The sequence below is a fragment of the Macrosteles quadrilineatus genome, unplaced genomic scaffold (genome assembly GCF_028750875.1).
Source record: "Macrosteles quadrilineatus isolate MER2022 unplaced genomic scaffold, UCM_ALF_1.0 Scaffold_2__2_contigs__length_208266976, whole genome shotgun sequence".
NCBI classification, from domain to species: Eukaryota; Metazoa; Arthropoda; class Insecta; order Hemiptera; family Cicadellidae; genus Macrosteles; species Macrosteles quadrilineatus.
In genome coordinates, this window is record NW_026542595.1 from 138,268,403 (window position 1) to 138,294,355 (window position 25,953).

Here is a 25,953-nt window from a genome sequence, read left to right on the forward strand (position 1 = left end):
GAGGTCTTGTTCCTGTCACTGTTTGATTCTCAATATGGTATGAGCTACTGTCGGCTCTATTCTGTTTTTCTTTTGTTGGAGGATCAAAACCAAACAACTTGCAGCACGCTTGATCCATATAGAACTTCAATGGTGAGTACACAGAAAGAAAATCACCATTTTTACTCAGTCTAAATTTAGTAGGATCAACGTTTAAGATCAAGGATTTTATGTAGTCGTTCGCAGTAGCTTCCATAGACTCGATTGTCCAGTAACCTCTTGTGAAAGTGAGAGGATTCGGTATTGCATGAACGTCACTATCCCAGAAGAAAATATTTGCTTCATCACGGACGTTGTAAATATTGTTGTCTGTAAAGAACGCAACAAGTGCCATACGATGCTTCACGTTCTCTTCCAGATGGATTGGGTGTTCCAAGTGGAGAGTGACGCGAGAGCTTGTACCTCTAAGTTTTAATAGTGGCATGGTACACTTATAATTTGCCCCACCAAGATTGCCATGAGTATTTGTCATCTCTTAAAGTGTTTATGATCGTGTTCCAATTTGTATCATCGTTTGAACATTGCTTCAAAACTTCAAGGCAGAGATGACCGCAAATAGGAGGGTCTTCAAAATCCTGTACTCGCATATCATTATAAAGCAAATCACGTTCGCCTAAATACTTCACAAGTTCAATTGGTGGTGGAGCGTTGCCAAATGAATCGAAATACAGCTTTTTTACCATTATGCATTTTGATATAACAGGTCCAGTGTGTACCATTCGATTCCAAGTCACCGAGATTCAAAATACCACATTCCATTTCCCATGGGGATTCTGGCAAAACTTCACGCATGAAAACACCTCGAAATCCTTTCAATCCCAACACTTTGGCCCATCGTTCGAGGTCACCAAGCGTTAAGGGGCTTATCCGTTTTTTTGTAATAGTAAAGCATCCAATTTCCTGTTGATACATCTTTTCAAACCAGCGCCCTTAGGATCCTTGTCTATTATTGTGTCCAACTCATTGTCAATCAAATGCTTCAACCATGGAATGAACCTTTCCTTCAGCATCGGTGCTAGGTGTCTTCTGACAACAGGTGAGATGAAACGTTTTCCACCAGGAACGGCACCCTCCACAAATTCCAACACTTCTTTCAGCAGGCCTCCCTGTTTATTTTTCAATAGCTGGTCGTAGCTGAGGTTCAGCCGAATACCTGTTTGGTTTCGTCTAGCTTTCTCAATAGCTTTATGCTGGACACTGTCTAACAGGATATGATCCGTTCCACTACGACCTATGTCGTCACTCGTCAGTCCAATTATAGCACTCTTCCGTTTCTTATAGGCGATACGAAGCTTACGTTTCTGCCCTTCAGACAGACGAATGGTGTGCCTGTGCAATTCACTCATGTTGTGCTTATATCACTATAAGTACTCTTATTATAAGCTTGAAATGGTATACGTATTTTATTGTGCCAAGTGTAAAAGGAAAACCACTTCGACCGATGTGGAACGTATTAAGACGGTTAACGACAAGTGGCGGTTAAGAGGCCGGTGTGTCGAATGCTTACACGAGAAGAGTACATTCACAAAAGCGTCTGTATCAGGAATCGCTGATGAAAAATTTGAAGAGGCACAAGAGCTTCATCGACCAGTAACAAAAAGGTTTCCAAAACGTAAAATTGTCACTCTCTACATAGACGACCTGTGGGCAGCTGACTTGGTTATAATGGACAAGTTCTTCCGGGAAAACGATGGATATAAATATATGCTAAATGTGATTGATACATTTTCCAAGTACGCATGGTCTGAACCATTACTCAGGAAGAGCGGTATCTAAGTGACAAACGCGTTTGAAGCCATCATACGAAGAGCTAAGGACAATGGTCACAAAGCACCTAACCTATTACACACTGATAAGGGTAGAGAGTTCGTCAACAAGGATTTTAAATGTCTTCTCGCCAAACATGGTATAAAGATGTATCATACTGAGAATGAAGAAAAGAGCTCCATAATTGAAAGGTTCAATCGCACACTCAATGAACGAATGAAAGTGCATTTTGAATCTAGGGGGTCATTCCGTTGGATAGACATACTGCAGGGTCTGTTGAGTAAGTACAACACAAGTGTACACTCCACCATTCGCATGAGGCCGGTCGATGTGACTGTGAAAGTCGAACCAGGAATTCGTAGCTTGTACCTCGATCAATTTCGATCAGTGAAGCGTCCACGACCTAAACTGAGAGTTGGCGATCGAGTGAGAATAGTAGCAAAGAAAGATACGTTTGCCAACAAGTACGCTCGAAACTGGCGAACAGAGATTTTCACAATTTCTCACATTCAGTCTACAGCACCGGTAACATACAGAATCATCGATGGTGAAGGAGAAGAGATCCTGGGTTCATTTTACGAAAAGGAGTTACAAAAGAGTAATTTCTAATGGTTTATTGAATAGTGACCCCAGGGGAGGGAATGGATTCCATCATCTAAAATGTATCGTTTATCATCTTGGTTGGACAACACTACTTTATTGAGTGCTATGGTATAGAGGTCGTGACTGAAACTTCTAATCATATTTATGGTTTTAGTGGTTTCCAAACCTTCAAACAAGCATTTTTTGTAGTCGTCAAATGTCATTTCCTTCTCGGTGACTGACTTTTTGACTCCTTTTGACTTTTTGCATACACTACCATCCTCGACTTCATGAGCATACATCTTAGATCTTAGAGCAATCTGTTCTCGCATAATCCTCCCACTCAGTTCATCTTTCATTTTACCAAAGAACCTTCTTGTTGACTCTAGGCATCCCATACGGATTGTTCTCAGGGTAGTCACTTGTATCAAAGTAATCTATCATGGTTTTCATATCCTGGTAAAAGTCAGAGGTGGCAATGGCATATTTCAAGGAGTCTGTGTCTGTATACTGCAATTGTGCTTTATCACCGTACTTCGATTTAATCACATTATAGTGAAAATCGTAAATTAGAGTCTTTGAAACATCCAATACACTCATACCAACATACAGGGTGAATTTTAAATGAGTTCCCCCCTTACCTTTTTCTACATTTCTTAAGATATCAACTTCGGACAACGTCAGATCATTGTAGTGTAGTAAGTACTTCATTTTGACTGGATAAACATTTTTGGCCGCCATCTTGGATCCGCCATATTGGATACAAATTTTTTTTTTCAAATGTAAAGGTAGGGTTGTGACCCATTGTTTCAAACTAGAATTTTACGCTGATTACAATGCCGCAATGAGTTTTAAAAAAAATCTTGATCCGTTCTAAAGTTATGAGGACTTTTTATAACTTTATTTTTAGCCCATTTTAACATTGTGCATTTACAAACTAAGACCATAATCTCAAAATAGTGCTAGATAAAGATAAGTATACACCACCATTCATTGTCGACCTATTATCACTTGGTTATGACGGATGTATTTTTTTGGCCGCCATCTTGGATCTGCCATTTTGAGATGTGATAAATTAATTTAAATATGAAGGTGGTGTTGCGACCCATTATTTCAGACTAATTTTTTATGCTGAATTTAATGCCGCAATCCGTTTTGCATTTTCATATTTGTTTTTTGAAATATTAGAAATTAAAGTAAGATAATTTTAATATTTCATCAAGAAAGCCTGAGAAACAAAAACGGATTGCGGCATTGAGTTCAGCATAAAAAAGTAGTTCAATATGATGGGTCACAACACCACCTTCATATTTAAATTAATTTATCACATCTCAAAATGGCAGATCCAAGATGGCGGCCGAAAAAAATTAATCCGTCATAACCAAGTGATAATAGGTCGACAATGAATGGTCGTGTATACTTATCTTTATCTAGCACTATTTTGAGATTATGGTCTTAGTTTGTAAATGCACAATGTTAAAATGGGATAAAAATAAAGTTATAAAAGGTCCTCATAACTTTAGAACAGATCAAGATTTTTTTTAACTTATTGCGGCAGTGTAGTCAGCGTAAAATTCTAGTTTGAAACAATGGGTCACAACCCTACCTTTACATTTGAAAAAAAATTGTATCTAATATGGTGGATCCAAGATGGCGGCCAAAAATGTTTATCAAGTCAAAATGAAGTACTTACTACTCTACAATGATCTGACGTGGTCCGGAGTTGATATCTTAAGAAATGTAGAAAAAAGTAGGGAGGGAACTCATTTAAAATTCACCCTGTATATAGGTTTATTGAACAGGAGTTTTGTCCTTTTCATGTGCACAGCAGAGAGGTTTTCAGCAAATATTGTACGATCCTTGAATGTAGGTTGAGCGATCCATTTTACAATTTGTTTTCCTTTGTCGCCAATCGCACATCCACTCTGTTAGGTATGTTCTCCATCGTCTTCCCAAATACACCATTATTCATCAGTTTGTAAAACTCCTTTTCGAAATCGTTCTTTGCCTGAGTTCTCAGTTTTGTATTCAGGTCAATATAAGTAGCTATCCAGTTTGATTGCTTAAAGGAAATGACTCTATGGATCTTCTTCAGTTTCAATCCAAGCTTGAGGTACAGCTTGAGATTCCTGTAATGAACCACATACTTCTCTTTGTCATAAAGTGTTGTCAACAGTTTAACCTCTTTTCCTCCTGGTGGTACTCTCTGCTCCGGGGCAAGAGGAAGATCGGAATGCAAGTCGTGAGTGTCTTTAGGATATTCCAAATCCACTTTAAGTATATAGCCCGTATCGGCATCGTCGGGGATTTCAGTGACATCGATGTTTGTATCACACCATTTGAAATCTCCATACGGCATGTGTTGAACCATTGCCCATCCATATAGGTTATTTGCATCTAAGTACACAAGGTACTCAGTTGGTTTGCTCGAATCGTAATCCTTCATGTAGGGGTTATTGGCTTTAGCATGACGGTTAGAACTTTGCGACACGCCACCTCTAATTCCCTTCTCAATCATAAGTAGCATATCATAATCTGAAATAAGTTCCAGTTCAACGTTCGTCGTTTTTAGCATAGCACTCCAAGCAAGACCAGGTGTTGTGAAAAACCATGCAGGATCTAGTTTGTATGTTGACATACACACATTTCGGAAGTTCTCCATAACGTCAGCTAGTAGGAGGACATCTGATTTGTTGTACATCAATGTGTACTCTTTCATATCCTTCATTTTAAATGAATCCCACACTCTTTTAGCATGTTCATAATCTTTATGATCAACATCTGTTTTAGTGAGTATGTTGTAGAATTCTTCCTGTTTAGGTAGATGAGTTAGCTTATATTTGTCCTCACTGTCCATGTAATCATATGGGTAAATACCTTTTCTCAAAACCAGGTTCAACTCGGATTCATTGAAGTATTTAGCAGTATGTGTAAACTGATCTTTCTGAAGGTTTTTGGTGAGTGCATCAAGGCTACTGGACATAAACTTGAACGAATCCAAGAACCTCAGTTCGATCATGTTCTGCTTTTTAACCGTATATGATATGTACCGTTCTTCATTGTTTGGTATCACTTCTATTTCCTCATCATTCATACCCAGCATTTTAATAAACAAATGTGTGTCGTAGCCTGAGAGGTTGTGAATGAAGACAGGAATAAACTTGGGTTTCCTGTACAGAATGTTGCATTTGTTGTGTGCAACTCCTCTGAATTGTCCTGTCAAATGGTCATGATCAAGGACCCTATCATCTTCTAGAGGTTTTTCACAAATATGGCATGTTGTTGAGTTTGATATAATACGCTGGTCATCTACCGTTAAATCCATAGGTTTGATAGCCTCACTAGAATACAAATGTCTTATTTTTTCAGACTCCATCTCAAGTTGTTCCACAAAGACCCTTCCAGCATCTGCACCAAAGTATGTGACAGGAGGTTTGTAGTCTCCATCTTTGGAAACGATGTAATATGCAAAACTCATAGCCAAGTGTTTTTGGTAGCTTTGTGTTTGTTCAGTTTTGATGGTTCTGTTGGACTCAAGAAGACATTCAAAGTCTGCATACACCACGAACGGGACTCGCATTGACTTGTTGAAATCATTAAATTTGATGACCGTCCCTTCTTCTGGAAGATTTATTTTTATACTTTCATGTCTGCTGCAATCCTCTCTATGTCTATCCAAACCTTCTTTTGATCCAAAGTGTAACAGACAACGTTTACACAACCATAACATATGATCATGTTTTGATATCTGTGATTGTACAAGTCTAGATAGATTCTTTATGTAACAATAATGGTTTGTGTCTGCAGACTTCAAGTAAATTTTACTAACTAAAAAGTTTTATTCAATCAGTGTGGATTTATTTTAGATGTGTCGATAACTGTAGAATAAATAGTTGTTTTAGTGATTTATAGTTATTCATGGATAATTATAATGTTTATAGTAAAGTATGGCAATTTATAGGTTTATAGTTGTTTATGGTTATTTATAGACTGTATTGTTCTTTATGGCTATTTATAGTGTTTATCTCGGTTGTCGTTATTTAAAATCTACTTTTAAAGGTAGCAATGTATTTTCCATATGTTTCAAGTACATGTTTGATACTCTAACAAGTGTACTGTAATTTATCAAATAAATAGTTCATATATGTTTTATAAATAAATCCCCTAGATAATTTTTTTTTGCAATTTGTATGATTAAGACATATAGCACCATCAAAAAGTTTCTAAAAGCTCTTAGCATCAAGCAAATAAAAAAAACTCTGGCTTTCCAATAAACATTGTTTGAGAATATCTTCATCTGCAACGAAATCTGCGAGAAAGCATCCGATATGTAAATTAAATTTCTGTTTTTCAAATGTATTGAGCTTTGAATAATTTATACCGGTGAAATGAATGTGAAATATTTTCGATTTCTTGAAATGAGGTATATTTGTAACACCACTTATGCATGAAGAGATTTGTATGCGTTCTTTCGTTTCTGGATCCAAAATATTTTTGTACTTGTTTTAGGTTGTGTAAATGTACAGTAAAAATCAAATAAAACAATTTAAAACGTTGGTATAATGTTTTCCAACCGATTCATTTTGGGTCTTATGTGTTTTAAAAACGTTAAACTAAAAAAAAATAATATTTTTTGTAAAATTTGTTCATGCTCAGACTCAACAAATAAACAGGAAGTTAAATAATTAAACTAATTAATGGTTATTGCCTTTTTTCCATGTCATTAAAGATTAAATTTTTTCATTAGTTTTTCCGGAAAAACACTAGAATTAGATCCTCATTAAACTTTTAATCCTTAGACCAACTTTTATGGGACGAGTACCTGTCCTTTTAAAGTGACTGCTTGTTATAAACTTGGATTTTACGAAAAGGGTATTGCTAAACCAAGATACGATCTTAAAAATAAATTCATGTTGTGTGTTAGTTTATGTGATTATAAGTATAAACGAAAACATAACCACTCTTAGAAGCTATGAGTAGTGATTGTTAGTAATTAAAAAACTGTCGTAGGTAAATTATTGTACACAACTCAAGTAAATAGCCTTAAAACGATCGTTGCATAAACTACTGTAAACCTGTTTAAACATATAACATCAACATTGTGTTGTACGTTAAAGTATTATTACTTTGGAACTTGTTTTTTTAGCATTCAGATGACATTCAATTTTAAAAATCCAAAACCAAAAGCCTACTATGATGACTTTAAATAGGTTTTATGTGATGTTTACTTCATACTTTTATATAATAAATAATAATGTCACAAAACATTAAACTTATCTAAGTATATCAATAAATGTGCCGGTTAAATTAATGGATACAATGAATAAGAACTGAGAGGTGTGTATGAGTAAATAATGTAACGCTTAGGTTCTTCATCAAAATATAATTCAAAACTATTATGTATAACCTTCGCAATTCAGCTTCACATGAATGGCTTTACATAATTTAGTTTCATAATCGTCAACAACAACAATTCGATCAAGTTTAATTACAATTTACAATGCAAATATGATTAGATAATAACCAATCTGTTCAGATTATTTATTTAATCGGATTATTCATGTATTGATCTACATAAAATAGTTTCCTTTTTATTTAAATTCAGTCTTAAAAGAAAAGTTAAATATAATATTATACTTACTAACAAATAAGCTCAACAGCTTGACAGGAATCAAATATTGTGTAAATAGAAGATTTACGTTGATTTCTCAATCCACTTACCTTCTTTATTTTTTATCAATTTAATTTGTTGATCATAGTCAAGTCGAAAAAAATAAATAAAAGAATTTACGAGCAAGTCAGTGTATCACCATTACCGTTTTATTGATTATATATTATGTACAAAAAAAGGCATCTTGTTTTTCAATGTAGCAGTAGAGTTAAAATATGACATGCTTAAATACTTTTAGCTTTATAACAATGTATTCAAACTATAATCTGACTATTAAATAGAAAAATTGCCTTCCATTATATTTTAATTAAAAAGGTTATCCCTCTTTTATTTTCTAATTGAGGCTAAAGTGACTCCATTCTTAAACATCATACTATTTGACAATTCCCTATTGTAATATCGTTATTTAGTATCATTATTGCATTTGCATACGTTGTTATAAGTCTCTTAGAACTGTGAGTTAAAAACAACAACATTGTCACAGCATGTAAAATAATGAAAGCTCTCTGTAAATCGTAAAAAGATATCTGACCATATAAGATGAACCTCATTATCATCTTGTGGAGGATATCAAGGTTATGTTGTATCAAACTAGCATTGATCAATGTGTCAAAAAACCCCTATTAGGTAATCCGCAAGTCTACATTATACCTTGAACAGCTAAATGAAATTACAGGTGTTACCATCGCCATGAAGTTTGTAGCCTAAACACTCACATTAGTCAAGTGATCACATTTTTACCAAGCTATTTTGTCATAGGTACAATCTGTTGAAAACTTTAAATAAGAAATTTGTATATTTTCGTGTCAAAAACCAATTACTGTGTGCAATGTAATATCTTATTTATTTTTAATATTATTATTAAAATACCACATAAAATTTGAAGTACCACATAGTTTTTATCAACACAGTAAGACAAGTCAGAGATATTTAAGCTTTTTCAGCCACGAAAGGATAGAGGAAGACTAAATGCTCAGCTTTATCAAACTGACAGAAGAACGAAGTCTCAAATTGCTTCCTTATTTGGTATTTTGGCTTTGAAACTTGTAAGTTAAAGGCAATTGTTCAAACAAGGGGTTTAGGTTTTAAGTAAAACATTGTTTAGCATTGTTGTTATGACTTTAATGAAGTTAATAACATTTGTTTACAATCCTTTATATACACTTACTACCTTATAAACATACATAAATATCTATATTTCTCTCCTTTATTTTGCTAAAACTATTTTGAGAATATAATTATATACAACGAGTGTTTGGGGAAGCATAAAGTTGCATTTGAATAAAAATGTTCTGCTGTGTATCGTTTTATCGTCCATTTAACCGCTTTAAATATTCATACATTCCAGTAAACGTGCATACTATGCACTGTATTCGTCTCCTAACTTACTAATGTATACGACGAATATCTTAACGAAAAATAGTTTGTGTACAGATTGAAATATTGTTGTGAATATAATATGTTGATAAGAGAAAGTGACGGTAGGAAGAATATTTTATTTCATGCATTTTCTATCAGTCACTTTTACTTCCTGGATGCCAGGGACAAGACATACAATGGTAATTCACGGCTGTTAGCTAACGAGTTAGTACTAAATGAAGAAACAAAATATCAGTTAGGGATGACATACATTATACGTAGTATTAAATGTTTAAAATTCCATAATACGGTCATCTAGTTTATATAATTTTTTTGTTAGTTGGATTATATGACCTTCACCATCTGAATCCAACAAAAATACCAATCTTACAAAAGATATAAAGGTGTTAATTAAATAGTAACCTATAAGAACTTATAATGTAATGTCATTATAATAGTAGTTTTTTTATGTAATCCTATTTTATGTACTTATAATAAAACCCTTGGAATCAGAAACAGCCAACGGGTTTTCTTCATTGGAATTCTTGATCAAAACTTAATTTACGATTGAAACAATTTTACGTATATTTTCTTTTTGGAGTGAGCATTTAGGGTTTCTTATTATTGTGATAAATTTTCTTTGTAAATTCTATTACATTTATAAGGTTCAGAGCAATATATATTTCTCCTAAACATCTGGGCTTGAATTTCACAAATTGAAAAGATGCCGTTGTCTAATATGTTATAGCTATTTTTAGGGCAAAGGTCCTTTTTTATGGTAGAAATAAAATCTCTCAACCCTATCTGTATTGCAGAATTGCATCTGTTAAAATTAATTCAATAGTTTTATTTGAACTTTATTTACGTTATATTGTTGTTTTGGTAAAGAAATTGAGTTTTCATTAGTTGCCATATATATTTGGTATAATAATAATAGAACTTGTGACATAGCTTGTAAGTTATTTCATATTTAATGAACAAAGCTTTATGAAAGATGAAGCACTCAGTGAAATTCCAAAGTAGGTTTCAACTAATATCAACGATTCACACTTCACTGGCCTCTTGTTCTATCATCCCCTATTGTTTTCTTCAATCGTAGCCAACTTGGTCAAAATTATATTATTAATAATATTACCTACCTTACAAATCGTGTATGTATTATACAATAGTGCGTGGTTTTATAGCTAGGTCTTAGCTCAAATTTATATTGTTATATGAGTACGGTTAGAATGATAATCGCTATGATGAATTGAATCACCAAAAGACTCAAGGGTTGCAAGATTTAAAATAAGACTTCAATAGCTGATTATTATGTCAATTTCCTTTCAAATAAAAGATTGTCCTTTTGATATTTGAAGATTCTTTTTTTTCAATATGATTTAGTTATTTACAAAATCTACTTAAACGACAACTTAAAGAATTACACGAATTTCCATACTGAGTTAAGTCTGCCAGCTGATTCATTTGCTGATTCTTAAAACTTTAAACAGTTTACACTCATCCTGTTTTTGAAAAGTTTTTTTTTTGTTTTTTCGTAAACCAGTTTAGTGATGCTATATTTATTAATATTTTTTGAAACACTATGTTTGTTTTCCAATTACTCACTGGGTAATTTAGTTCAAATTATTGTTGAGCAAAAAGAAATATATATAAAAAATATTTATAAGAAATGTATTATTGGGGGAATATCTAATTTATTTTACTTAATTAATAAACTGAAAATAACTAGTAAGATAATCAGTAGTTATGGTTACTAATATTTAGTAATCTTCTTACCATTGTCCAATTATTTATTGCATATTCCTTTTATATCGATCATATATACTTGAGCAGGCTAAGCATAATGATAATGTTCAAAATTCTAAATTATAAATAATAATGCACTGGACACTTAATACTACTGTACATCGTATAGCTAGATAGAAGTAACATTCAAGAAAAACCTTGACTTAAAATATAAAATGTTTGATTAAGATCATAATTAATGTTAGTATCTTATTACAAATTATTTATGTAATTTGTAATAAATGACATAAATAATTTTGTATGTAAACTATAACTTCGTCAAATGCATTATATTTTTTATCGTTATAAAATATATCTACATATTTTATACACCACTCTTGTTACAAGTGGCCATGAAAATGAAAAAAATACTTAGTTATATATTCATAGTTAGAGAGTGAAGTTATATTCCATAATGAGTGATTTATCCATCTCAATCACCCTACTCCAAAAAAAAATTATAATACTACTACTGTAATACTATAATAATAACTTATTATAATAAAACTTATAATATTATTCAAGCAAACATTCCGTTCTTGTGTGTGTGAGCATGCCCTTTCTTAATGTTATTTTTAGATCAGCTGTTAGGCGAACATGCATCAGCCTTATGCTACAACATATCATAATTTCAGTCAGTTGTGCCAGGGAAACCAAGAAATTCGTCTCATTTTACTGACAAGATAAGATCAGCTGTACCATCTAGCTTCTCGTCTCCGTCCTGGATGTTCTAATTACTTTGGACCTTCACTAATAACAGAGCCAGGCTGAAGTAATTACGCCTTGGGTGGGAAGATCAGATAAATTACGTTTTTAAGTACATGAATGTTTCTTAATAAGTTAATATTGACATGAATGAACTCCATTAAAACGCAGGCATATTCCAAATGTATCATGATTCCATGTATTTTTGCAATGGTTGTATCCATAATATATTAAAATGGTAACAGTTTACAACTATTTGAAGTATTTATAACATGAAGAGGTGTGGTATTTATATTATCTGTCATTATCGGATAAAATACGTTTAGGACGTATACGTTTTGTATATCAAGGTATGAAGAAGGAACGTGCATTTTATTAAGTGCACCCAATTACTTGTAGCTTCCGTATTTTAATAAATACATTTTAAAAGAAGGATAAAAAGAAAAAAGGTTAACGAAAACTACTAAACACATCCATGCTAAGCTTAGCATAATCAAATATACCAGTACGACTGGTACATTTTTTATTTCTTGTTATGGTCAATAGTACTCATGTTCCTCCGATGAAAGGAATGCCGAAGTTGAATTTCCTCAAAGTAGAGGTCTTAAAATAGCCTGTGTCAAATAAATATTGGATAATTATAATTCTATAAAGAATTGCATGAATATGTATTAAATTTTAATTCCTTTAAACTTTTGTAAAGCTTAGTATTCCTCTTCAAAGAGGGGATATATTAACCATACATCAACTTATAAAGAAACGTTCATCAAACAAATCGCACGTCAACCACTGGAAAAATGAACACTTGTACAATTCTTTATTTGGCCATAATCCAACCCCTTCAGTTTACAGACCTCGACTCATCATCTTGAGTTGCATTTTACTGTCTAGATAAGAACATCCAGCCTAAGAAACTACTCGGTGCATAAAGTACTATCCCAATGGGACAGCGTAATTGAAATGGACTATACTTTGATACATCCTTAAAAAGAATTTGGATATGTCAACATTTAAAATTGAATTTTGTATGGAGTTTAAAATTGCGTATAAAACTAGTTAGACCAAAATTTTATTGAATTCTGAACTTGTTAAAGAATTAAGTATACGTTAACTCTAATATTAGTACGGCAAGTTTATAGATTTTACTGATAATTTAATCTGTTTAGTTCTGTGATATTATTGTTTAAGCTAAAACTCCTATATCTTATTCATTTATGCTGGGGACCCTTGAACTATTACGTTGGGATTGTAAAAAACTAATTAAGTATCTATGAAATTATTATATTTATTTTGTTAATTCTATATAACCAAGTTGTTAATCAACTGTGATCCATTAAAATCACGACTGACACAAAACCCAGACATGGAAGATAAACTATCAGAGGATCCCAAGAGAAATGACAACGATTCTTCTGCTGAATCCAATGGATCTTCTTACACTGTTCTTACAGCTGTCCAATGCTAATGCAATGTATTTTTACAATGATCATGTTTTTTTTAGAATCAGTAGGGTATGTATCTATATTTTTTTGTATGTAAAACTATGTGTCTTATAATGTGTGTATAACTCTAAATTTCATTTACTACAATTTCGTTCATATTTAATCCACTTTATGGTTCAAATATTAGATTGTACTATGTGAATAACAAGTTCGGCAGAAAAAAAGAGGCACTTTTGATGTTCCAGTAAGGCCAGCCTATGAACAAAGTTCAAACATCAATTTGCTTGTATAGTTTGATATTTAAGTGCATGTATTGAGGGCAATTAAATGAGTTCAAGGTTTCGCCTAAGCAGATCTAAAAGAAAATTTAAAAGTAGAAAGTTTAGAATGAAATTAATGCCTTCGTTGTACAATGAACTCACGTCGAAGAAGAACACAGTGGTAAGGTCCTAGTTATAAACGTACAATAACCAGATGTTACAGGGTATATGATATTAGTCTATGTTTAGTCGTAGCATTCTAAACAATAGGAGTTTTTCTTACCTTAAAAACACTTAAACACCGCAAGGTAACACAATTCGATAGTAATTAATATTTTTTTTATCAATTTAAAACAATTATTACAGCAAATAAAAGAGGCTAAACATTACTCAATCATACTTAATTCTTACTTACTATCATACTTAATTAAGTGTAGGAATTAGTAAAAAAACCTTTTTTTTTACACTTTTTCAAGCAAAAAGCACTCGAATAAAACGGCTATCAAAACATCACCACATCTTACAAACGACATGAACAGCGAAGTTTAAACTGGTTTTCGTTGGCAAAAAAGTATGAAGCCGCAAATTTACAGCTTTTATGGAATTTACGTTACAAGTCCGGAAAAAGGTGTTTACCGGACGAGTGGGGTTGTTCCCGTGCGAAACGACACCTTTTGGACGAGTGACGTACCATATGTTTCGCCACACTAATTTAAAATAACTTGAAATTCTATTAAAACAGTGTAGTCTGGCGAAAAATATTTAAGTTCGTTGTCTAATCAGTCAATAGTTCGTTGTCATCAGTTTGAAGGATTTAAGCACAGGTAGGTAACTTAGTAATATTACAACAGTATATAGCATTATGGTAATGACAATAATTGCTAAGGGAATTAATGAATAAATGGTTACGTCTATATGGAGTATGTAATTTTAAACACCTATTATATCGAAACCACTATTTATAGCAATGCAATTTTTTTCCAAACGAATGTTTACATCTTGACAGTTGTCCTGTATTTTTTTTCATTCAATATAAATGTATTTTATAAACAACTGTTATTTAAGTTAATTTTATGTCCATGTTTAGAAGCCAAAAAATGCATCTTTGAAATGTCTAATTAAAATCTATCTAACTAATTATGTGTTAGTAGAACATAAAAACGCATGTTTTTTGTTTGTGTATGTACAGCTGTATAATCCCAAGCAGATGTGGTACTTCACTTTTTTGAAATTTATACTTGCGTGACTGAAACTAAATAATTGTTCTAAACGCTTAATGCAAGCCCATTGGGCATTGCGTGAAACAAACTACTTAGCATCTTTGATTTAAAATCGGTATAAAATAACCGATAACTTCACTACGACTTCCCTAAGCATGTAACGATATCCTGAAAATTACCATAGAAATTTACAAATGAATCATGCTTAAGGTAAGCAAATACATATTTATTTTATTTGTCTCATTACTGCACATAGTTTCTTATTTCTTATTTCTTATTTATTTAAGGGTTCTCATTTATTTCAATAAAAGAACCACGAGTGACTTCACCTCATTATATTTTAATCCTTAGACAAACTTCCGCAGGACAAGAGCTTGTCCTTTCAAAGGACCGCTCGTTATGACCTTGGATTTCACTAAGGTACTCGTGTATACAATATGCATGAGAAGATTGTAAACGGCATGTTTATACTACAGCTAACTAATACTGATTTAAGAATTAAACGTTTTTTATCGTATTGTGTCATAGCTTACTATAATTAATTGGGTTTTCCTTAGGACAATACGAGTTTCATAATTTAATTGGTAATTTTTTGTAGAATTTAATTGTACTAATAGTTCGTAAAATATATATTTTTTATACACCGACTGGCTTTAGGCTATATATATATATTTTAAATACTGTAATCGAATTGTTATAAGTATATATTTATTTAGGTGAAACCCATTTTTCCAATAAATGGGAAAATTGAAAACTTATGTAACTTAAAGCAAGAGTACAAACTCCCTACAATAAAAAATAATCTGAAAATATTTTTTTTAACTGCCTATAAATAGGGTTCAAAATTTAATAATGAGTAATTAAATATTCACTATATTAATAAAACGGTAAATACATTCTATTAAATAGCTAGACTCTAACTATAATACGAGAAATATTTTTTTTAAAATAAAATTATAAAAAACCATCTGCGAATAAATTTTCCAAATGACGTCAAAAATGACAATTTATTACTTTTTCAACATTTTTAGTACATTTTTCTTTGGACAGATGATTCTCTTTGCTTATCAAGATGCTGGACGAACGCTGAGATAATTTCGTTGGTGAGCCAAGATAACGTGACTGGCTTGTTCTATAGATCTCGTGACTTACTAACTGCTTATCTCACGTAAGGTTCTGTTTCTATCTTGTCATGTAGCCATTGTCCTTCTGTGTAAACTATTTGAGCATTCTTTAGCAATAAACGTAAAACCAATATACTAAAAATTTAGCGCACAAAAATATGATATTAAAATATGTGTGAATTGCTTTCAAAAATCCTCCATTATCAAAAAGTAAAAAAAATTAAACTAATTTTAAGTCACGGAAAAATTGGTACTTGCCACTTTACTTATAATTTGGTGATGTAGTGATACCTTAACATGAAAATCGTATGCAAAAGTATAACAAGCAACATCAATGAAAATAGTAAAGCTGTGAAATCAATGTCACATGATCTTCCTGGCTACCCTTTATTGTCAAAATCAATAAAGAGTATCCTTTTATATTACTTTATCTATGCTATAACAATTAAAATCAATCTGTTGATCTTGTTTTGGGAGACCGTAATACTAAATTTAAATTGTAACCTGAATATCTGAACTGTATTTTGTATATCAATCAATCGACTGATTTTACTACTGGTATACGATAAAAAATACTTATCATGTTCTCATGCAAATCTGGTTGGTCTAATAAATATTTTTGACCTACTGTCGAACATTTTTAGTAAATTCAGTCAGACACTTAATGATATTCAAAGTAACGGTAACAGTTTCAATTTAAAGTAGCTAAAGAAGCAAAGGTTGTTAATAGACTAGATTTTACTTTCTTGAACATCGAAAAGCTTTTACAATACCTTTAAATAACGGGTTGCTTAGTTTATTGGAGAACATATTCTTTGCGTTTAGTTTTTTGCTGAAATTTAGTTTTTGTATTTGTTAGGTTTTTATAGTTTTACGTACAATTGTGAGAATGGAACTATATATACGATTATTTATATAACATTGTTATTCATATGTTAAAGTGGGTCTTTTTGTTTTAAAATGTGTTTGTACTTCAAACAATCGAATAGAAAACAAAGCATGTATCTACATCTGAGGTAACTAGTTCTTGGGGTTTGATAGCTTAAATCTTATACGTGTTTACTTAAGGCATTTTGTATTCGAGTATGAACAGATATTGTATTATGACTTCAATTTTTAAGAGCTCTAAAAGTGGTGGCATGGACTAATAATATTATATATATTTTTTACTTTCCCAAAACTTTCTTATCAAAGATTTGCAGGGAGGATAGACTCAACAGCTTGATTATACTCTGGCAATCGAATAGAAATCTTTCCACTCCGTTTAAAATACGTTTATTGACACTTCTGCAAGTGTAATCCTACAATCGGAATGATGTAAAAAACCTTTGCTACTCCTCAGATAGGTTTATACCAAAATCTTTTCACTCGTCGTGATTAATTAGTATCTTATACGCGTCCAAATCTTAGTGATTCAAGTAGAGTATATTTACTACGAATAACTATATAAGTAATACAAACAGCCATTTACTATTTGTGATAGTTTGTCGAATAAAACTACTGTATATTATTAACTCGTGTGTATGAATTAATTTCCGTACATAAAAATTTTTTTATGCACGATATAAAATACAAAAATGTAAACAGCGGTTTTGTAACTCTTTTGTGTTGTCCTTTAGGCTACATGGAATCAAAAGCGTAAAGTAACTTGTAAACAGAGAAACTAGTATCTTAACATTGTGTTAACACATACTGCAAAGGGCTAACCGGATTAGTTTGCAAAAGGGTTTTAAAGCCCAAACTGCAAACGCTTGATAAGATAGTCTTAAGTCCTTTGGTCATATTTAGCTTTTTTACGTCTACATTTGCGATTCCAACGTAATAAGGCTCTAAAGTTCCAGTTTCGTTTGTAAAGTCTAAGAGACAATTACAAAACCTTTAAGTTTTAACTTAAAGTTTATGTTTTTAGTTTGTTTAGGTTTGTGTTTAGGTTATGTTTTTATGTTTTAATTCCGAAAAATACGGATAAGGTAAAAAACAGATGTTAAGTGAGACTAATTTAAAGTATTTACTTTTCGATTTTTAATCCGACAGGTTTATATAACAATTGTTTGACAACACTTATTTTGTTTTATTTGAAATTCACCTAAAATACAATGGACGATTGAAATGTCAAGGAGTCTAGAATAAAAACAACCTAAAACCTAAAGTTGTGTGTATATTTCGTAGTCATAAACTGACAACGAGCCACTTTAGTGTGCAGTGTCCTTGTATGAACTTATCGTACGTTTGTGTTTTGGGCGAATCGCCAAATGTCAAACTCTTGCCAATATCCACAAATTCCATTATTTATACTCCATTGAAATGTTTACATTATTTTCTAAGTTGAATGTTTATGGTATGGCCTAATTTATTATTTAATAGTTAGATCGTTAATTTAGTATTTTGTGTCGACAAAAACACTATTAGTAAACATTTTTAATTATTAGGTTAGTAATAGAATGTGCTTTAGCTTTTATATTAGTTTCAAAACAGATTTGAATTGAATAAAAAAGTCCACATCAAAATTCAAAACGGAAAATTATTCGGAAAATTTTATTTGGTCATTTTTGAATATATTTTATAAGGTATTAGAAGACTTCTCCGACTATTTATAAAAATAAACGAATAGTAACAATATGTGCAGTATGACACCATTGACCCTTGGTTTCATGACAGTTGTTGGTAAAATATACAAAATATTATTCCGAGAAACCAGGAAACAATAACAGTTTTAGTTTGTGGTCACACGATAATGTTTTGCCATCAATCGTTAGAAACGTCGCTGGCACCAACCCAAACGTGTGTATGTGGAAATGGCGGGAAAGACTGATATATTGGCGGGAAGTACAAATGTTATATCATAAAAGGTTCTTGGCCTCAAGCAATACCTTATCGCAAAATGATACATAGAGCAATAATAGGTTAATATGTTTGTTGCTGCCACTTATATCGACTAAGGAGCTTAATAACATCCAAAAAAGGTGGGGACATTATTTACGTAGTGGTACTTTGGGTCAAAATAAAGAGAAAATGTAGAATTACATTTTTCTAAAATCGCTTCGTTAACCAAATATCCACAATTTTGCATTGTTTACAAAAAAATTTTATCTTTGAATGTTTTCAATCTATCTTTATGAAACTTATTAAGTATGTTAAGGTAGAAAAGACCTATGTTAGAAAAGAAATCCATCTTAATTTAACTTAAAATAGAGAAATTGCGGCCATTTTAATTTGAGAATACTTAAATTACTAAAAAGTTTCAGATTTTATGAAATAATGCCAATAACACTTTTATTTAGCATACTTAATTTCCTATCAAACGATACCAAGTTTAAAAAAATAGAATAAGAAATAGCTGAAATATTACGATTTGTTGTACAAAGGGGCAAACCTGACTACCTTCTGCATTATTCTACCCCATTTTACAGCTAAAAATCGTAATATTACATCTCTTAAACCGCTCTCTTGTCTACAAGGCAGAAATCTTACCCCCCCATCCCAAAAAAATTAACAAATATATCAAATGTTTTAACCGTGGGTTCTAAATATCAATACGAACTGCGATGGAAAATATATAATAATGTGTTGTATTTTATTGCTGAAAGCGTTTGCCAAAATCTGTTTTAGGGAAAATATGTCACAAGCTCCGAAAATTTTAAGAGGGATTTAATTAATTTCTCGATTCTATGTAATAGCAAATTTTATACTCTTGTATTAAATATATTGAACATATTTTTTATGGTAGGTACAATCTCGTTAAGAAAACATAAGAACGTAAGTGAATTTGAAGTTTATAACAAGCAGTCCTTATTGAAAGGACAGGTACTTCTGCCGAAGAAGTTTGTCCAAGAATTAAAATATAATGAGAAGTCATTCTTGGGATTTCTGTCTGACTAAAGGAACGATTGCATGGTTAAAATATTATTATGATGACATTTAGATTGAAAAATTCGTTACCGGTATTCTTCATTTATTAATATTAACTTAAACCTCCAATGAAAAAAAGATATTTCAAAATGACAAGCTCTTTATTGCTGTATTTTACAAGCTTCACCTTTATAACGGAGATAGGGCGCGGAATAAAAGAAATAGTACTTAAATCTGCTGTATATAACACCATTCGTTTTAGAAACTGAATTAAATTGTATCGCTTACTTTGATAATTTTTTTTTTTTTTCAAAAATGTGGTTCAACATCATAAGGCTACATTTGAGCGATACATAGGGGCACTAATGCGGTTATAAGAATACTATAACCATATTATTTAAATATACAAATACTTAAACGTGTATTTACTCGTAAAACCTATCCATACAAAGTCAAGAGATACAAAATAATCTTGCAGAATAATGAATTCTATAAAACAAAATCCCGATTGGTTGGTATTATTGTTTCAATAAATTTAAGTTTTACCTTAACTCGTTGACTTTAGCTAAGCTTCGTTCCATGCAGCTGAATAATTACTATTTTCAAATGATTACTTACATGTTTACTTCGTTCCCCAATATTTAATTTAATTTTTTATAGGAATTACAACCTATATTGTAAAACTTACCTTTAGGGAACGTCCTTTTCAACTTTTCTTTCAGTTGTGAATCAAGGGTACAGCGGATAGTTAATTAAAACTAAATGCATGCAGTTGGTGCTTACTTTATGGTCAAAGCTATGATAGGAACACTAAATGCAGCCGTGTTCAAGAGATGCGTCCAATAGTAATTATGAAGCTCACTGAACTGATAAAAACCGACGATTCCAATTAAAAGATACAAATCCCATAAAGTGATACGAGCATATATGCGACCGTGCTATTGTGTGCTAAATTGAACTTTACTATTCTGTTTCAAAATCAAATAATTTTTTCTTGTTATGACTAATAATGTTTACGATATAAAATACCTCTAATAACAACGAGTTTTTTTTTTTTTATATTTTACCATCGGAACTTCCAATCAATGCGGAAAAAGAATATAATTATATTAATCGATTTGTTATTTTGTTTCTACTTCAAACACTGTAGTTGTAATTAGTTCACCAAAACGTTCAATATAATATATTTTATATTAATTAGTTAACAAATGAAAACTAATTAATTTCAATCAATTAGTTATAGAATTTGAATCAACTAATTCAAGTTCCATAACTTTCGGATAAATTATAAAAATCTTCATATTGAAAGATATATCGCCTTCAAAATATAATCATTTGTATTAGTGTAAGGATGGAATGGGTTTTATCAGACAGATTACATATAAATATAAATGACATGTTACAAAGATTCTTCAACTGATAGGTTGTTTAAATTTATGGAATATAACAATATTCTTTGCTTGCCGAGTTATCATTTATATTCTACAAAAGAACCTACAATTTCTTAGTTCAGTCAACTTCTGGAAGCATATTTAGCATAAATAAGCATTATTTGTTAATGCAAAAGGTTAAGCATACACACCAACTTGGTTGAATTCAATTTCATAACAAGCAGTCCCTTTCAAAGGACCGGCACTCGTCCTGGAGAAGTTCGTCTGAGGATTAAAAATAAAATGAGGACCAGGCATTCGTCAGACTTTCTGTCAACACAAATGGGATGATAAAAGTTGAGCTTGACGTATAACATACATCAGAATAGATGATTCTTGAATCTACTTACTGTATTTTCTTGGGTTCTTAGTTAATCACTGTCTGTTTCTTCCATTAAGATACAACGGTGGTTTTCTTAGTTCATTTTGAAATCCAGTTATCTTATCTTTACATAGACAATTGATACATTGACTATCAGTTTATGGGTGATGTAAACTAAAATTCTCTGAAACTAAGTATTTAGGGATTAAAATTCTCTCATTTCTTGTCTTCATAAACAGGATGGTCCATTTAAATCTTGTAACATTTACCTTACATGACATCCCTTACCTTACATTACTCTAATTAATGGACGAGTTAACAAACAACGAATTTGCAATATACTAAAATTTTGTATTCCACGACTACGCTAATTATTTACATGTCTAATTTTTGAAGACCATAACGCTATCGACTGTATTCAGTTTATACTTAGGCTTAAGTTTTGTTTGCGTACGCGTAATTTTCCGCGTAATTTCGTATAACATTTACACTGTCATGTATTCAATAAAAAAAGTAATCCGTATTGTTTAAATTTGGAGGCAAAACAAACTACTTTGCATCTGTTGGCAAGCTACGTACACTATTTACTGTAGAGAAAGGACTATGTTATGATAATTACTAATTAAAATGCCTAATATAAAATCAGCTGTTATGCAGATAGAAGAAAGAATCGTTGTTTTAATGTGTGTTTTTTGTTAAATTGTAATGTTCATTCAAAATATGATAATTTTATCACAAACAATTTCCTTAATAGAGAGGCATTTCCTGTTAGAAATGAACCAGCTTTAATCATATTATCCGTTTTCCAATATTCAATCATTACACCCACTAAGGTTTATTAAAGTTATTCTGAGCGTTCAAATAAGTAACACCCTTCCTTGTTTGGGGCGGTAAACGTTTACAGTGTTACAGATGTTTTTTTTATTATTGGGGAGTGAATTTCTTGGCAGAATCTCATAAAACTACTATATTTTTTTTAATATACCTAAAGGTTTTTGAGTTATTTGCGATTAAGTAATTTAAATTTTTATTTATTTAAAAAAATTGTAAAACCCGACGAAATCGACAGTTACTATCAAGGTTTGCGATACTTCATCCAACTCTCAATAATGTTTGGTTTCACACATTTTTTATAAATAAAAAAATAATTAATTTAGTTATAAATAACTCAAAACCGTTGGATGTCGAGAAAGATTGATTAAAATAAAAATGTGTAATTTTAAATCGACTTCATTTTTACACAAATTTTTTTTCTGTGTCTAATAAAAAGCAACTATACTGAAAATATAGAGATATCCCACCATTTCCCAATATGACAGCCGTAGCACAGCTTCAATTTTAGAGGACCAATGTATGTTCAATAGGAATATACACCCAACATCCGTACCAAATTTTGTACTACCATTTGTTCGGTAAAACGTATTTTTACTTTACTAATGTTGAAGGTTTATTTTATTTAAAGTATTTCATTAAAAGCCTTACTTAATTCCAACTATAGTTTTATTTGTATCAGCCTAGATAATGTAAAAGTTAAAACGAAGTGAACTTCTTTGTAACCAAAACTAATACATTTAAAATACCGGTTTCAAATTTCGAAAATATTGTCTATTTCAATTAAGCTACACTCATCCAACAATGCAGGTCTAGATTACAACAGATGTTCTTATCTCGACAGTAAAATGTAACTCCAGTTGATGAGTCGAGGTCTGTAGATTGAAGGGGTTGGTTTATAGCCAGATAAGACGTGGTACAAGACTGTAACTTGGCAGTAGTACCTTGGTAGATCTGATGAGAGTTAATTTGTAGTCGGTTTATAGATGTAATAAATTGTTAATTTATTAAGAGAAGAAACTCTAAAGAATTATAACAAATCATCCAACTTTACACGCGTATGAATTAAGTAAATTGACAATATGTGGAATTAAGTGTATATATTACAGGTTAATAGCACTAAGTGTACGTTTTAGTAGTAAAAATAATAACATACCATTAATAACGTTCGAGTAATACGGTACTGTATTTTGGTTTATCGACTCAGATGCTAAAGGAATAGTGAAATTTTGAAAAATCTTTGAACATTTTTAAGGATTTTCATTATTATACCATTTTTTAAGGTTTACAATTATTTTCTTCTAAATTTGATACTCAATTAATCGAAACTTATATCTGACTAAGCGTTGAAACAACAAATACAACTAACACTTTTCGCAGCTATTTGAGAATTTGTGTTATTTTTCCTAGTTACCAACATCCAAAGGTTTTCTATAAATTGCTTAAGTAGTCTTTAGAATCGCATATTCACGGTTTTGGGAAATGTTTTTTTTACTGATAAACCAAACAGTTTGTGTGGAACTTAAATAGAGGGGACATGTGTTTTTAGCATTAAAATATAACTAAAATATCGTTGTTAGAAATTCTCTTTTTTGTAGGAATAACTTTGTATATATCTAATAACCTTAGTTTTAGCTGAAAACTAGGATAACAGAGGAGTTTTGGTACATACTTGTGTTAAAATGTTTAGGTGCATACCTTAAAAAACCCCGTTACTCAGTAAAACCCTTCCTTTACATTGGATGAGACGAGTTCTACTTTTACATCAAGATCAGGTATCACATATAGTAAGCTTCGAGTAACAATCTAAAAAAATGTCGCCCATTTTTGCTTAGTCAGTTTTAACATAGCAAAATCGTGACTTATCATTAAGAGGAACTCGGAAATTTGTCTCATTTTACTGACAAGATAAAACCAGCTGTAACATCTAGCTTCTCGTTTCCGTCCTGGGTGGTGTAATTACTTTGGACCTTCACCAATAACAGAGCTGAGCTGGAGTAATTACATGTTACGTCGAGGTCAAATCAATTAGTACAAATAACATTTACGTACGATTACGTAAGCATGGTAATGCTTTTATTGTCTGTTATTGAACTATCTTTCCCATAAAACCTTCAAATGTAATTTGTTTAAAAACATGAACTACATTAGTTCAAAAACTACTTTTTTACATAACTATAGTTATAATAATGCTACAATACCTACAATATTATTAACATCAAAGGTTTTTCTAAAAACTAGATCATAAAAGAAATGCCAGACTAGCATTTAATAAATGAGAAAGTCATGTTTTTATCTGTCTTACTGTACTTTACGATATATGAAGTCCCTTATTTTCTATTGCTGAGAAATATGAATATTCATTAAAGTTTAAATCAATGTAAATTGTAGTTTTTATCTCAACTTTAACAATATTTTGCAGTTTAATTTAATTATTAATAACTAATTTAATTATTTAAACATTGTATGAAATAGTATGGACATAATACATCGATCAGATTTTGTAATATGCAATTTAAAAATTTGATCACGTAATTTGGTATACAGTCTAGTTGAAGTATCAAGGGACATTAGTAAGTAAATTCTTACATTTTTATTTCCATTATTTATTACACGTGACATTTATAAACATGCTATACCCAAGTTAAAACATGTAGTTGGTAAATTGTCGGTTGTTTTAAATGTTTAAATACAATTGTTAAAGTAAATATAATTTAAATAACCATTAAATTATAATACAAAGCTATATTAATAACAAGTAAAGTAAAATATAGTACCTTTGTGTAAAACAAAGGAAAAGTCAAGAAGAAAGTCGGAAGACGAATTGTTTACTTTCATCAAACTGACAGAAGAATGAGCTCTTGCAAGTTTTTAAATTTGGTCCATTGGTTTGAAACCAACTACCAAATTTCATCATAATAGGGTAATTTTTGCTCGAGTTATCGCGCTAATGGACACATTATTATAATTAGTGTACTGGTGTACATTATTATTATTATTATTATTAGGGTAGTGTGTATTAGTGTATATAAACCAAACTCCTTAACTCTTAACTACAGTATACTTGTATTTATGACAAGTATTTATAAAGGTATTTCGTAATAGTGGAGGAACTAAGATGCCCTATCGTCTACCTTTATAAAGTTATTTAGTAATAGTGAAGGACCTATTATGTCCTATGGTCTACCTTTATAATAAAGTTATTTGGAAGTAGTAGAGAACCTATGATGTCATATCGTCTACCTTTATAAGGTTATTTAGAATTATTGGAGGACCTATGATGCCCTATCGTCTACCTTTATAAATTAATATACGACTAAAACAACAATAAATACATCATTATGAACTAGCTTATATTTGTTTGTATTTTCGTCAAATTAACAAGTTTCTTCTTAACTGCTGATATGCAGATACGTACTGTAGTTTTAAGTCATAACTAGTAACTTCAAACCCCACTGAAAAACTTTAGTAAATACCAAGGTGCAACTACTGAGCCGCACAAAAGATTGTACAGTTTTTATCCTCAAAAATAGATACTAAACCAAGACATTATTTTTAAAACTAACC

The 25,953-nt window shown here is 31.3% G+C and overlaps 1 protein-coding gene across 1 annotated transcript; it reads right to left on the bottom strand.

Annotated features, from left to right (window-relative positions):
• Positions 1-4,273: 4,273 nt before the first annotated feature.
• LOC128984956 (uncharacterized) lies at positions 4,274-5,968 on the bottom strand. Its single transcript, XM_054404326.1, has one exon. It carries the CDS (start codon positions 5,966-5,968, stop codon positions 4,274-4,276), a length of 1,695 nt encoding a protein of 564 aa, XP_054260301.1.
• Positions 5,969-25,953: the final 19,985 nt, after the last annotated feature.

Bases quoted from the DNA above. Each gene is read 5' to 3' on its own strand.
- LOC128984956 (XM_054404326.1), bottom strand. From the start codon at position 5,968: ATGCGAGTCCCGTTCGTGGTGTATGCAGACTTTGAATGTCTTCTTGAG.